This window comes from Carassius auratus, unplaced genomic scaffold (assembly GCF_003368295.1).
Source record: "Carassius auratus strain Wakin unplaced genomic scaffold, ASM336829v1 scaf_tig00214644, whole genome shotgun sequence".
Lineage (NCBI taxonomy): Eukaryota > Metazoa > Chordata > Actinopteri > Cypriniformes > Cyprinidae > Carassius > Carassius auratus.
The window spans coordinates 104,529-121,532 of NW_020527747.1; the positions used below are offsets into that span (position 1 = coordinate 104,529).

At 35.4% G+C, this 17,004-nt stretch overlaps 1 protein-coding gene across 1 annotated transcript in view; it reads left to right on the plus strand.

The window, feature by feature from the left end:
* Positions 1-2,236: 2,236 nt before the first annotated feature.
* Positions 2,237-17,004, plus strand: part of LOC113092533 (B-cell receptor CD22-like) — a 30,122-nt gene continuing 15,354 nt past the window's right edge. The window contains exon 1 of the mRNA XM_026258142.1: positions 2,237-2,276. Within this exon, the coding sequence (XP_026113927.1) occupies positions 2,237-2,276 (40 nt within the window). The remainder of the gene's footprint in view (positions 2,277-17,004) is intronic.

The following is a 17,004-nucleotide window of genomic DNA, read 5'->3' on the forward strand; positions in this document are numbered from 1 at the left end:
GTACGCATTATGTTCTAACCATGAAATATTTTTTAAATAAGTTTTTATTACATGAAATAGCTGCAATTATACAAATCCATTTTTTTTTCTTTCTTTGGGGGTGGGGTATTTAGGAAATGTTGCCATATGGCAACAGTGAACCACAATGGAAAATGGCCAAAAAAGTAGTTTTCTATTAAATTATGATTATCTTTTCTATTCAAATTGACATTTCTTTTATATATTTATAGACTGTTATACTTGGAACTCATGCAAACCAAAAGTAGGTAGGTTCCTATCATTTAACCTTCAAAATGGTACTTAGAAGTATTATTATAATGCTTGCAAATGGACAAAAAAATACCATATATGGATATCAAATTTGTCAACTTTTTATTGTTTTACATCCACAAAGTTTACAACAACAAAACAAATATTTTTGAAAGTATTTTATAGTTTATTTTAAGTTAAGTAAATGCATGGTAGCTTGGAACATGCACTAATACACAGCAAAATCTCCAGTGTTAATTTAACACTCTGAGTGTGGACTCATATAAACTCTGAAGCAGTGTTAAAAGTAACACTGAAGCTGAGTTGAAGTTAATGAGATAATTAAGAAGTCACTTGAGTTATGATTGAGCATTATTGAAGACACTTGATTTTAACAAGCAGAATCATCAAACGAGAAAATCACAATTTGTGTGTCACCATTAAAGTGGTCAGTGTTTGCTTTAGTTGTGATCTTGGCTTGTGGCTTTTTACTTTTAAAATTTGTTTGGCAAGCAAAGAGCAAAAGTCATTGGGTAGTGATGACTGTACTTTAACGTAATTGTTGTTAGACCTCAGTTACTGAACTAATTTACAGTGTTTTCTATAAATAGAACTTCCATTATTGATTTTAACAGCTTTGATTCCTCAATGAAAGCATCTGCATTTTCTATGCATTGTGTAGCCATCTCTTGAAAGTGATTCTATTTTTTTTTATTATTATTATTATTAAAGAGTCTTTATTTCAGGCACACACAGATATCAAGAATCAGCGTATGAATCTCAACAACGGTGACAAACACCATATTCAGATAAACAGATCTACTCTGAACATCACAAAACTAGATACTAAGAATTCACATAAAAACAGCGAAAATAAAATATAGTTAGAATAAAAAGTTAAAAAGACAGTTCAGCTCATAATTTATTAATGCTGCAATGCATGATGGGAGCCATGGATGAGTTTTAATTGGCTACAACATGCTTTTTTGATGGTCACCGTTGTTGTGATGCTCACGCTGATTCTTGATGTCTGTGTATCTAAACTAAAGAACCCCTTCTTTATGTAGAACTAACTTTTAAAAACATGTCATATTATGCCAAAAATGCTGGATTGCTATCTTTTTTATCCACCTAATTTATGTACACAGTAAAAAAAAAACTGAACTCACGCATTCAGGTCACTCTATGACAATTAGTTCAAACCACAATCAATAGCACACATGATTGCCTTTGCTCTGGTCTCTATGTTATAATTCTGTTACCACAGCCCCACAAAGTCTAAAGAAAATAACTGAAGGTTCAAGATCCCAACTAAAGCAAACACTGACCACTATAATGGTGACACACAAATTGTGATTTTCTCGGTTGGTGATTCTGCTTGTTAACATCAGGTGTCTTAAATAATGGTCAATCATAACTCCATTAACTTCTTAATTATCTCATCAACTTCAACTCTGCTTCAGTGTTACTTTTAACACTGCTTCAGTGTTTATATTAGTCCACACTCAGAGTGTTAAATTAACTGGGCCCGGTTCCCCAAAACGTTCTTATCACTAAGTGGTTCTTAACCTATTCCTTAACCTCTCTCTTAACCTTATGGCACGATTCCCGACAGCTTCGTACGCTAAGTATATCTTCTGTAAGTCACACTTTCGTAAGGTTGGTCTGGACCATTCGTAAGCTCTCTCTTAGCGTTGTTTGAGCTCAAGACCCTACTGTACAGCAGTCTTTAGAAATCAGCGCAGCGAAGTACAAGTCAAACTATGGTATTTTGACAATGTTGTGGCTCAACAATGATTTTATGTTATTTTTTAAGACTCATAATAAATTATGTTCGCAATGGATACAGGCCTATTTATGAAGTTGACTTTATGTGGTATCAGAACTAATATGGTGGTAATTAGCCTAGGCTTTTTCGTAATGTAATTAAAGCGAATTGACAATAAATGTTTTTATAATTAAAATCTGGCAAACAATTTGGCTCTAAATGGCTAAGATCTATAAACGTGTAAGCATCGTGGTGTCCTGTAAGCGACCAACTATGGCAGCCATCCAACGTGTCCTTGTATTGAATCAAAGACGGAGCCGGACGCGGATCCATTTAGTCCATGTTAATTTTTTTTATTCGGCAAAACCTAAGCCCTTTTGACATTTTGCCTGACGTGGCTATATTAAAAAAAAAAAATTGCCTCCCAAGACAGCTCATTATGGAGCTGCTGGACCTTCTCAGACCTGCGCTTGCCAGGCAAACGCGGTGGGATTTTGCTTTAAGCACTGATGCCCAGTGCTACTTTTTTTTATTTCTTTTTTCTTTTAATTTTTTTGCTACAGAGAGATTCATCGAGGATGTGGGAGAGGGCTACGGTCTAATCAAGACCTCTGTGTGGAGGTGCGTCCACACTGTCACCAACGCCCTTCTGCGCCATGCCGGGGATTACATCCTGGTGGATGGCACACTCGTCCCTATCGCCAATCCATCAGTGATTGATCAGGCATAGGCTACTTATCGCGAACGGGATTCGCGGCCATAAACGTGCAGGTTATAGTGGACCATTGGGGTGTGATATCTGACCTCATGGCAAGGTCCAGCAAAACTTCAACTTCCTCTGAGGTAGAGGCTTGGTGCCCTTTTTTACGTTGCTTCCCCAGCATATTCTGTATCTAACTCTCTCTCTTTCTGTTCATTGTAGATAGGTTGCTTTTTATTAAAAACATAAACCAATTGCAATCAATACCGCTTTAAACATAAGTAACTGCAGCTGCTTGCCAATCAATTCTGATTGTAAAGTACCTTACCATTAATATAAAATTGTATTATATAATTTTTATAAGTCGTTAAACCCATGTCAAAAGGGGCACAAGTGGCACAACGGGATAAGGAGGGTGGAAGATTAGCGAGGGATACCCGGTTAGTCTAACCGTCACAACATATCGTGTGAACATATTACTGACAATTTGATAATTAAATGTATAGTCTATATTCTACTGATAAACTAAAATATGTTAAAATAAATGTTACTATAATAATTTGAGGAATATTTCATTTGCATAGAACATGTTGTCTTTCTTAACGCTGTGTTACGAACGACTAACTAAAGGGTCTACTCAAAGACCTAATAAAAGTAACCCGTAACAATTAACAGGGATCCCTCTAAGAAAGATCCCTGGGGTCCCCGCTCTCATCCCCGTTAATCTCAACCACCACACAGGAATTAAAGAGTAGATAATAAATTTATTCAAATAGATAAACAAAAGAAACATCATAACTTCGGGAGGGGCAATATGCCAAAGTAAATTACAATAAACAAAACTAATTTTATATTCAACTAACCTGAAAATCAAATAACAAATAAAACACAAATGCTTACCTCCCTGCCAACATAAACAGGAGAAAACTAACATAACAAACAGGCAGCCACCTCCCTACCAAGCGCCACTTAAACATGGAGGGGGAGCGAAACACCGGACATAAAGCAATATAACAATCAAGCCACTATTTGAGTGAATGGTTGACAACAAATGTCTACAACAGTGATCTATCGCTAACACGGATCACACCGCAAGATCAACTATAAAAACACCAGGAGAGCGGGGAGCCAACGTTTCCTTCCGCCGGATGGCTTAAATACTGCCGCGATCCTTCCAGTCACCAACCAGCTCAGTCCCAATCAGCGACACCTACAATCAATTAAAGAGACAGCGGGAGAGAGAGAGAGAGAGAGAGACAGGGAAACACAGACAGGAAGATAACCTACACACACGCTGCGGATTACCCTGGCAACATGCGAATCTATTCGTAACAGCTGTATTGCACCATCGCGTGAAGTGGAAAATCGATTCATGAGCAATCGATGCCAACTAATTCAGCACCCTCACTTTGAACAGCGCTCTTGTTACGTCGGACGTAAGAGGCAGCGTGTTAAGAGCTTCCTAAGGGACACTTCGGGGAACACACTTAGGAACATAAACAACTTTGGTAAGATATATCTTTTGAGGTCTTCTTAGCGTGCTAAGAGTGAGCGTTATCGGGAAACCGGGCCTTGGATATTTTGCTGTGTACCATGTAGAACATGAAAACATAAAATACAGGTATTACGATAGGCGGTTCCCTGAAATAAAGTGAAAAGTGAAAGTTGTGACATTTGCCAAGTTTGGTAACCCATACTTGGAATTGGTGCTCTGCATTTAATCCATCCAAGTGCACACACACAGCAGTGAGAAGTGAACACACCATGAACACACATACGGAGCAGTGGGCAGCTATATATCCAGTGCCCGGGTAGCAAATGGGGGTTCAGTGCCTTGCTCAAGGGCACTTCAACCATGGGTATTGAGGGTGGAAGAGAGCGCTGTTCATTTACAACCTCCCACCTACAGCTCCTGCCAGCACCAAGACTCAAACTGGTGACCTATGGGTAACTAGTCCAACACTCTGACCATTAGGGCACAGCTGCCCCTCAGTGTGGGTTTTCCCAGTCCATCCATGTGCACCCGTCTCAATCAAACTCATGACAAATTTCATGACATCCCATGAAACTGCAAAAAAGCAGTTCTTTTCAGCTGTGAAGTCACATTTGCTTCACTTCATGTGGACGATCCACCTGCAGCCAGGGTATTTGCAGGTCAACTCTGCACTCTTCCTATGGCCCTTTCCATAAAATATAGCTCTATTAATTTTCTGAAAAGAAGACATAATTTTGTTATTTATACATAAATACTATAGTACAATAAACACTTCAAATCATTAAATACATTACTGCAATTCCACTGTGGTACAGAGTTACCATATGGCAACCTTGATATTTTCTTAAATTACAGTAAAACTATGTTAGACAAAATTGATTTCTGAATTAAAATATCTAATTTACTTACCAAAGATGTTGCAAAAAAATCGCCCTTGAGAAAAGATGTTTAGAAATTAGATTAATAGAGCAATTTCTGGAGCACTTCAACAGGTGTCTTCTGTGTGAGGTTGACCATGGGAAAAAAGAGTTTTGGGAGGACATTCAGTTGTTATGTAATTTAAAAAACAGCACATCATTGGCTACCTTAGGGCCTACCCTTTTAATTCCCATAATGTGATATATCGTAGTTTTTTTTTTCAGAATAACAAGGAAATGAGTATAAATTAATGGTTGCCATGTGGCAACTCCGACCATAGAGGATTAAAAAAAATTATTTAATTATTAGGCAAAAAAAAAATATTTAATTGTAAAAAAAAAAATAATAGCTATTAAAATATAAATAGACACATATTTAAACAACAAAAAACTTTACAGAAAAACTGCTGTTTTATAAATATCTTAAACAGCATGCATGATACAAAGCAATTATATGTCAAACATTCAGCAAAACATCAATAGATTCTGATCTTCTGCTAGACTGAAGCACATGCTCTACTCTTCAGCACAATGGTAACTTCACAAATGCACACTAACACATTAAAGGGGTCATATGAGGCATTTTCAAATGTTCCTTTCTCTTAGGAGTGTTACAAGTTATTGGTAAATAAAGACGATCTGTGAAGTTGCAAAGACTGAAGTCTCAAATCCAACGATATATTCTTTATAAAAGTTAACACTCGTTTAAGATTTAAGATGAAGAAAAAAAACAGCAGGAAACATAATTTAACAGTAATAAACTGTAATTAATTTACAGGAAACAAACTGTAGAAAAACAGTTATTTACTGGCACCCCTGTTTTTTCTTCATCTTAAATCTTTAACCCTTTAAACCCCACAACAAAATCCTCAGTTTTAAATGAACACTTATAATGTGTGCAGTGTAACACTGAGTGTTAGAGTTATACTTAATCAGTGAAGTTAATGAGATAATTCTGTGATTAATTGATGATTGAGCATTAGTGATGAACAGCTGCTGTTAACAAACAGAATCACTAAAGCAAAGATAAACACAATAACTACAACTGACTTCAGCCACAGCCTTAGATGAAATCAACTGAAATAAAATAATTCATCAAATCTCTAAAGATCTGATTAAACAACTCAATCAATCAATCAATCAATCACCTTTATTTATATAGCGCTTTAAACAAAAAACATTGTGTCAAAGCAACTGAACAACATTCATTTGGAAAACAGTGTGTCAATAATGCAAAATGATAGTTAAAGGCAGTTCATCATTGAATTCAGTGATGTCATCTCTGTTCAGTTTAAATAGTGTCTGTGCATTTTTTTGCAATCAAGTCAACGATATTGCTGTAGATGAAGTGACCCCAACTAAGCAAGCCAGAGGCGACAGTGGCAAGGAACCGAAACTCCATCGGTGACAGAATGGAGAAAAAAACCTTGGGAGAAAACAGGCTCAGTTGGGGGGACAGTTCTCCTCTGACCAGACGAAACCAGTAGTTCAATTCCAGGCTGCAGCAAAGTCAGATTGTGTAGAAGAATCATCTGTTTCCTGTGGTCTTGTCCTGGTGGTCCTCTGAGACAAGGTCTTTACAGGGGATCTGGATCTGGATCTAGTTGTCCTGGTCTCCGCTGTATTTCAGGCCAGTAGAGGTCCTTTCTAAGTGCTGATCCACCATCATGTCTGGATATGTACTGGATCCGTGTGACTGCAGTGACCCTCTGATCTGGATACAGACTGGATCTGGTGGCCACGGTGACCTCGGAACAAGAGAGAAACAGACAAATATTAGCGTAGATGCCATTCTTATAATGATGTAGCAAGTACATAGGGCGTTATGTGAAGTGTTTCCGGTTCCGGTTTACCTAATTAATGCAGCCTAAAAATCCTTTAACGGATTTGGATATTAAAAGCATATAAGTATGTTATGTGTATGCCAGGTTAAAGAGATGGGTCTTTAATCTAGATTTAAACTGCAAGAGCGTGTCTGCCTCCTGAACAATATTAGGTAGGTTATTCCAGAGCTTAGGCGCCAAATAGGATAAGGAGTTGATTTTGATATTCTAGGTATTATCAAATTGCCTGAGTTTTGAGAACATTGCGGACGTAGAGGAGTATAATGTAAAAGGAGCTCATTCAAATACTGAGGTGCTAAACCATTCAGGGCTTTATAAGTAATAAGCAATATTTTAAAATCTATACGATGTTTGATAGGGAGCCAGTGCAGTGATGACGGGCTAATATGGTCATACTTCCTGGTTCTAGTAAGAACTCTTGCTGCTTCATTTTGGACTAGTTGTAGTTTGTCAGAGGTGGATACTCCAGGGGTCAGAAAGTAAAAGTCCTGCCACATTTTTGCTCCACCCATGAACTCAGCAGCTGATTTCACCAGAGGAGGAAACAAGTCATTCCTTTCAAGTCACAAACTAGTCTCAACTCAAATCCCAAGTCCTCAAAGAGTTAAAGTCAATGAGATAATTAAGAGACTAATTAAATGATGATTGTGCATTGGTGATGAACACCTGCTGTTATTGTGCGTTACAGAGGATCAGATGCTGATGTTTTATTGGTTAAAATTATGCCACCATCATGGAGATCAGTGTTTGCTTCAGTTGGGCTCTTGACCTTTGGTTTCTTATGTTAGATATTTCTCTGTAAAAGTACATGTGCTGTTATAAAACCATTACTAGCTGCTTTTATATGATGAAGTAATTATTAGGCATCAGCCTGTTTATTTCCAAAACAATTTTATGTATTTATTATTAACAAATGTTCAGTTTTTAAATAACCTACCTTGTGGAACCGTTGGTTTAATCACTATAATGAATACATTTCCTAATGTATGTAATAAATATAAATTTTTGAAATCTTTTCCTAATAAGACACACAGACATCATGACCCAGCATATGAATCTCAACAATGGTGACAATCAACAAAACGCTTCAAGCTGAAGTGCATGCTGGGTAACACCATAGTAAAAACTCCCATCATGCACTGTAGCATGAATAATTATTGTAACCACTGTTGAGGATCATATGATAAGTGCTCATGTCTAAAATCCCGAGCCTGTACATTTTTTTTTCCCCCAATATTTAAGCATTACAATAATATTTGTTTAATAGGACTTTTTTTTTTAGTTCAGTAATTGCTGAACATAATTTAACAAACCAAAGAGAGACACCTTCATGAAGTTAATTAAAATGTTTTAGATGAAAAAAGGGCAATTAAATTGTCTACTTCAAGCTTTTAATTCAGCAATGTGTTAATGTTTACTATGTAACACAACCGCAAGTGTTTAAAAGCAAATTACTTTGAATTATTAAAAGGGTCAAGAGCCCAACTAAAGCAAACACTGATCTCCATGATGGTGGACACACCACAATTATGGGGACAAAGTTTTTTTTTTTTTCTTTTTTTCTTCCAGTTGATTTCATCCAAGGCTGTGCTTAAAGTCAATTGTAGTTCTTGTGTTTTTCTTTTCTTCAGTGATGTTGATTGTTAACAGCAGGTGTTCATCACTAATGCAGAATTATCATTTAATTAATCACTTAATTATCTCATTAACTTTAACTCTTTGAGGACTTGGGATTTAACTTGAGACTTGTTTGTGACTTGAAAGGAATGACTTGATTCCTCCTCTGGTGAAATCAGCTGCTGGGTTTATGGGTGGAATAAACATATGGCAGGACTTTTACTTTCTGACCCCTGGACTCTCCACCTCTGTGTTTTTCAGTAAAACAGTGCATTCTGGGTAATATTCATCGTTTTCGAGAAGGTAGCCTGCTGCTACACTGTAAAAAAAATTTCCGTTAAATAACAGTAATTTTCTGGCAGCAGGGGCGCCAGTAAAGTACCATTAATTTACCACTCTTATTTTTTAACAGTATTTTACCGTAAATTCTACCATGGAAATTAACTCCACTCCCACTGCTTCAAACAGTTCTAGTTTTTAAAACTAGCATTCCTACGATGTTAGTACTATGAACTTATTTCATTTGAGTCCACTGAGAAGGAATATTTCTTAATATAACGATGCAAACACTTAATGTGCAGTAATAAAGTAACTAAATACATGACTTTTACTCAAATCACTGCAGCTCATTGTCATCTACACCGCACATGTATGTGCTGAAGTACTTAACACAGAGATCATCACTGTATCAGCAACTCCACATTTACTGCCCTTATATAAAGCAGCAGAAAATCAGAACTTGTGGCTCATCATTGATTGAAGCACCGGCTCTACTCTCCAGCACAATGGTGAACAACAAAACTACATTAAACTAAACGATCTCTCTTGTGCAAACACACATTAATACAGTCAAGTTCAGTATTTACTCTCATTATCAGTGTATGACTTTGCCTAATTTTTTTTCTATGGATGTTCACAATTATTTTAGTTAAATTAACTTTTTTCATTTGGTAAATCTGACGTTTACATTTTACAGTATATTACTGTTTTTCCTTGACTTAACGGCAACAAACTGTAGAAAAACACTTTTTTTGCTGGCAACCATTAATTTACGGCAAGAAACAGTAGAAAAACAGTTATTTACTGGCAGCAGGGGTGCCAGTAAATAACTGTTTTTCTACAGTTTGTTTCCTGTGAATTAATTACAGTTTATTACTGTTAAATTATGTTTCATGCTGTTTTTTCTTCATCTTAAATCTTTAACCCTTTAACCTGTTAAATGTCACCCCGTCCCGTATACGGGACGCCTTCGTTGACTATACTATATTACAATCAAATCTAATCTAATCTTGACAAACTATATATCGTTGGAAAGGTCTAAGACTCCCAAATATATATTTTACCAATATTTTTTGTTAAAAATTATGTAGGAAAAGTAATAGATGAATTTATGACAAGAGTGCACCCTCAGAAATCTACATTACAAAAGGAGCTTTGACCTTTGTTTAAAAAAAAGACTTCCTCGTTGCCTTTTTCTCTATCACATTTTAGAAATCATCAGAAGTTATATATCACTTGAAAACATAAAATCTCAAAATTCATCCTTCAAAACCCATTTTAAAATCAGACATTGCATTACCATGTAAATGGCACATCAGAATCATGTTACAAAATGTTTTCAGTCATGAATTATAAAAATTTAGGTTTGTATCATGCACATTCATGTCTATCTTCAAAAACGTGAGTGACAGTTAACAGGTTAAACCCCACAAGAAAATCCTCAGTTTTAAATGAACACTTATAATGTGTGCACACTACAGAGTGCTTGAGTAACACTGAATCAGTGAAGTTAATGAGATAATTTGGTGATTAATTGATGATTGAGCATTAGTGATAAACACCTGCAGAATCACTGAAGGAAAGAGAAACACAAGATCTACAAATGACTTCAGCCACAGCCTTAGATGAAATCAACTGAATAAAAGAATACATCAAATCTCTCAAGATCTGATTAAACAACTACTAAAACAGCTTCACCAGATTCACATTACTAACCAGACTGACTTTATTTCTGTCAGATGTCTACAGAAGAACTTATGGAGAGTTAAATAAGTTTAGGTGTTTTTTTTCACTACCATGATGGAGATCAGTGTTTACTTTAGTTGGGCTCTTGAACGTGACTTTTCAACAACTAAGGTTTTTTTTTTTTTTTACATGCTGTAACAATGCGCCTTTAGAACCTGTTATAGCAAAACAAAAGTACACAGAAGAGAAAAAATCTGAAATTGTTGTTTATAGATTGACAAGCACAAACACTATTATTTCTGATCTAATCCCGTATCTCTTCTCTTATTGAATATTGATACTACAGCATAAGAAGGAACACTGCTGAGCCATAAGTTATGAAAGACTGTTAAGAAAATTTCACTCATAATAAAAAAAACCTTTGCTGAAATTTAGACAGAAACATCAAGAATCAGCGTATGAATCACAACAATGGTGACAATCCACAAAATAAATAAACATATCAGTTCTGAACATCACAATACATGCTACTAAAACTTAAAACAAATGCCAAATTATAAGCACATACGAATTCAAGAAAATAAGTGAACAATTCAGGGGCATAATTTATTCATGCCGCAATGCATGCTGGGAATCATGGATGAGTTTTATCCTGTGCTGGTACCCAGCATGCATTGCATCATGAACCTTTTGATTGTCACCATTGTTGAGATTCATATGCTGATTGTTGATTTCTCTCTTTGAGTGTTGTGGAGACTGCTGCCCGAAATATTTTTTAACTAAAACTAATCATTAAATCCATAAATACTGGTTATCACACTACTTTTCAATCTTACAAAATTGAAGAAATAAAAAATATAATATTTCAACACTAAATTAATATTTGATTACTATAGCAACACTTTAAGTCAGTCTAGTAGATCATGCTTGACAGAAACAGCCATAATCACTTGACTCACAAAATTAATATTGCTGTAACAGATGTATCATGAAGATACAAATACAGAAATGAAACAAAATGTAAAGTGCAAAAGTCAAGGGTCAGCAGACCAACTAAAGTAAACACTGATCTCCACAATGGTAAAATCAAACGAAACAGTAACATTATCATCTAAATCTCTGTAATTCTCAGTAAGATCTTTCGATCTCTGATCTCTGATCTGATAGAAATAAAGTCAGTCTGGTTAGTAATGAGTGAAGTTGGTAAATCTTCAGTTGATTTCATCTAAGGCTGTGGCTGAAGTCAGTTGTAGTTCTTGTGTGTGTCTTGTTTCTCTTTTCTTCAGTGATTCTACTCGTTAACAGCAGCTGTTGATCATTGTCTGAATTCACTCATTAATTTTCATTCTCTCTATCAGGTGGACTATATTAGTAAACTCATGTAGGGAATAGTGAATGGTTAAGAGCTGTAAATTACCAGTACTTTACTGGCACCCCTGCTGCCAGAAAATTACTGTTATTTAACGGTAAAATTTTTTACAGTGCACTGTAAAAAAAAATTGCCGTTAAATAACAGTAATTTTCTGGCAGCAGGGGTGCCAGTAAAGTACTGTTAATTTACAGCTCTTAACCATTAATTTACCACTCTTATTTTTTAACAGTATTTTACCGTAAATTCTACCATGGAAATTAACTCCACTCCCACTGCTTCAAACAGTTCTAGTTTTTAAAACTAGCATTCCTACGATGTTAGTACTATGAACTTATTTCATTTGAGTCCACTGAGAAGGAATATTTCTTAATATAACGATGCAAACACTTAATGTGCAGTAATAAAGTAACTAAATACATGACTTTTACTCAAATCACTGCAGCTCATTGTCATCTACACCGCACATGTATGTGCTGAAGTACTTAACACAGAGATCATCACTGTATCAGCCACTCCACATTTACTGCCTTTATATAAAGCAGCAGAAAATTAGAATTTGCGGCTCATCATTGACTGAAGCACCGGCTCTACTCTCCAGCACAATGGTGAACAACAAAACTACATTAAACTAAACAATCTCTCTTGTGCAAACACACATTAATACAGTTAAGTTCAGTAATTAGTCTCATTATCAGTGTATGACTTTGCCAAAAAGAATTTCTATGGATGTTCACAATTATTTTAGTTAAATTAACTTTTTTTTCATTTGGTAAATCCGACGTTTACATTTTACAGTATATTACTGTTTTTCCTTGACTTAACGGCAACAAACTGTAGAAAAACACTTTTTTTTGCTGGCAACCATTAATTTACGGCAAGAAACAGTAGGGGTGCCAGTAAATAACTGTTTTTCTACAGTTTGTTTCCTGTAAATTATTTACAGTTTATTACTGTTAAATTATGTTTCATGCTGTTTTTTCTTGATCTTAAATCTTTAACCCTTTAAACCCCACAAGAAAATCCTCAGTTTTAAATGAACACTTATAATGTGTGCAAACTACAGAGTGCTTGAGTAACACTGAATCAGTGAAGTTAATGAGATAATTCGGTGATTAATTGATGATTGAGCATTAGTGATAAGCACCTGCAGAATCACTGAAGGAAAGAGAAACACAAGATCTACAAATGACTTCAGCCACAGCCTTAGATGAAATCAACTGAATAAAAGAATACATCAAATCTCTCAAGATCTGATTAAACAACTACTAAAACAGCTTCACCAGATTCACATTACTAACCAGACTGACTTTATTTCTGTCAGATGTCTACAGAAGAACTTATGGAGAGTTAAATACATTTATGTGTTTTTTTTTCACTACCATGATGGAGATCAGTGTTTACTTTAGTTGGGCTTTTGAAAATGACTTTTCAACAACTAAGGTATTTTTTTTTTTTTACATGCTGTAACAATGCGCCTTTGGAACCTGTTATAGCAAAACAAAAGTACACAGAAGAGAAAAAATCTGATATTGTTGTTTATAGATTGACAAGAACAAATACTATTATTTCTGATCTAATCCCATGTCTCTTTTCTTATTGAATATTGATACTACAGCATAAGAAGGAACACTGCTGAGCCATAAGTTATGAAAGACTGTTAAGAAAATTTCACTCATAATAATAAAAAAAAAAAAACCTTTGCTGAAATTTAGACAGAAACATCAAGAATCAGCGTATGAATCACAACAATGGTGACAATCCACAAAATAAATAAACATATCAGTTCTGAACATCACAACACATGCTACTAAAACTTAAAACAAATGCCAAATTATAAGCACATAAGAATTCAAGAAAATAAGTGAACAATTCAGGGGCATAATTTATTCATGCCGCAATGCATGCTGGGAATCATGGATGAGTTTTATCCTGTGCTGGTACCCAGCATGCATTGCATCATGAACCTTTTGATTGTCACCATTGTTGAGATTCATATGCTGATTGTTGATTTCTCTCTTTGAGTGTTGTGGAGACTGCTGCCCGAAATATTTTTTAACTGAAACTAGTCGTTAAATCCATAAATACTGGTTATCACACTACTTTTCAATGTTACAAAATTGAAGAAACAAAAAGAAAATTGTGTCATTCACTCAAATATTTCAACACTAAATTAATATTTGATTACTATAGCAACACTTTAAGTCAGTCTAGTAGATCATGCCTGACAGAAACAGTCATAATCACATGACTATCAAAATTAATACTGCTGTAACAGATGTATCACGAAGATACAAATACAGCAATGAAACAAAATGTAAAGTGCAAAAGTCAAGGGTCAGGAGACCAACTAAAGTAAACACTGATCTCCACAATGGTAACATCAAACGAAACAGTAACATTATCATCTAAATCTCTGTAATTCTCAGTAAGATCTTTCGATCTCTGATCTCTGATCTGATAGAAATAAAGTCAGTCTGGTTAGTAATGAGTGAAGTTGGTAAATCTTCAGTTGATTTCATCTAAAGCTGTGGCTGAAGTCAGTTGTAGTTCTTGTGTGTGTCTTGTTTCTTTTTTCTTCAGTGATTCTAATGGTTAACAGCAGCTGTTGATCATTGTCTGAATTGACTCATAAATTTTCATTCTCTCTGTCAGGTGGACTATATTAGTAAACTCATGTAGGGAATAGTGAATGAGGGTGTAGGGTGTGATTTGAAACACAGCCGCTGAGTGTCGACTTTGAACATTGTTAATTTACGATATATAGCAGCAGGCTACCTTCTCAAAAATCATGAATATTACCCAGAATGCACTGTTTTAATGAAAAACATTATGTTACTGTCGAAATTTGGCCGTTTTTTTCGAAAACGGCCAAATTTCGACAGTAACATACTGTTTTTCAGTAAAACAGTGCATTCTGGGTAATATTCATCGTTTGTGGAGTCACTGATACAGTGATGATCTCTGTGTTAAGTACTTCAGCACATACATGTATGCTATAGCTGACAATGAGCTGCAGTGATTTGAGTAAAAGTCATGTATTTAGTTACTTTATTACTGCACATTAAGTGTTTGCATCGTTATATTAAGAAATATTCCTTCTCAGTGGACTCAAATGAAATAAGTTCATAGTACTAACATCGTAGGAATGCTAGTTTTAAAAACTCGAACTGTTTGAAGCAGTGGGAGTGGAGTTAATTTCCATGGTAGAATTTACGGTAAAATACTGTTAAAAAATAAGAGTGGTAAATTAATGGTTAAGAGCTGTAAATTACCAGTACTTTACTGGCACCCCTGCTGCCAGAAAATTACTGTTATTTAACGGCAACATTTTTTTACAGTGTAGCACTTTCATCAGGTTTCTCAGTGGGTGCATCACTGAGTGGGGAGAACCTGTTTAATGTTTGGATTGGAACAGAAAAGCGGTGTTTTGACCCACGACTACGCTGCCTCACCGTCACCCAGTTGCCCTGCTGCAGGGGCTCTGTTCCTGGAACCGAACAATGTACAGGAATTCCTGAGCTAGATGTATCCAAAGCCGTATCTAGAGCCCTAACATTCTTACTGTTCTCAATTAAAGTTTGGATGTGTGTCTCTAATTCTGAAATCTTTTCTGTCAGCCTAACTCTTTCTCTGCATTTATCACATGTGAATCCCTCATCAGTGACAGAGATAGATAATCTGTACATGTGGCAAGAGGTGCAAATAACAATAGCAGGAGAAGCCATTACTCACCGTGCTTGATGAAATATTCTTACTGCGGTAGTTTGATGAACTTGTGAAAAACTGCAGCGAGAGGAGAAAAGAAAATGCTAATGACAAGCTAACGAGTGCTAACGCTTTGCAGGTGTACTGCACTTATGGAAAAGTGAACGATCAAAGTTAATCTGATAAGATTGATCGATAATATCAGAAATATGGTGTGAATTAAGTTATATTTTACCACTTAAAAAAAAACAGACAAACAGACAATGATAGTAAGATAAAGATTCTAGAGAAAAATAAAACAAAAACAGCTACATAGAGCTACGATTAGCTACAGAAGGCCAACAGGAAGTAGAGAAAACACTGTCCCAAGTAGAGAAAACACTGTCCCATTTTCTCAATGCCCGATCTCCGAATATTAGCAGGTTTGGGCCTGGTTAGTACTTGGACAACTCCTAAAACATCTTCACCAGATTCACATTACTAACCAGACTGAACGCTTAAAAAAAATATTTGAACGTTGTTAATTTACGATATATAGCAGCAGGCTATATTCTCGAAAATAATGAGATGAAAATGATGACAACTAACAATGAGCAGGAAAATAGGACAAAGGAATCCAGGAAACTAACGCAAGCAAACTAAAAGCACAAACTGTGACATAGTGTTGCATTGAGACAGTTGACTGAGATGTTTATCAGGTCTGTGAACATAAATATTATTTAAATACATACCTCTAAACAAAATGTCCTTTGTGGGGCAAAAAAAAAAAAAAAAAAAAAAACGGTCGCTCTCCTGAAACGATGCATTCATTGTGTTGTTCGACCTGTTCTGTCTTATCAAGGACTTTGCATGAAGTTTTGGTTATTATTTTTTTTTTTTTTTACTTTTTTGTTTTTTGAAAATAAAGTTGTATAAAGTTGTATTATTAATGCATTTATTGAGTTTGGTCTATTATACATTATGTTAAGCTCAGAATGTCCCGAATTATTTGATTGAAAATAATTGGCTTAATAATGGTCACTAAAATCTAAAATTCTCTTTTTAAAAGTTCTAAAAGTTCTTTTTGTTCCTCAATGTACACACAGTACCCCATATTGTCAGAAAAACAAAATTGTTGACAATTTAGCAGATTTATTAGAAGAGTACAACTGAAATATCACATGGTCCTTAGTATTCAGACTCTTTGCTGTGACACTCATATATTTAACTCAGGTGCTGTCCATTTCTTCTGATCATCCTTGAGATTGAGGTTCTACACCTTCCAGCTGTGTTTGATTATACTGATTGGACTTGATTAATAAAGCCACACACTTGTTTATATAAGACCTTACAGCTCACAGTGCATGTCAGAGCAAATGAGAATCATGAGGTC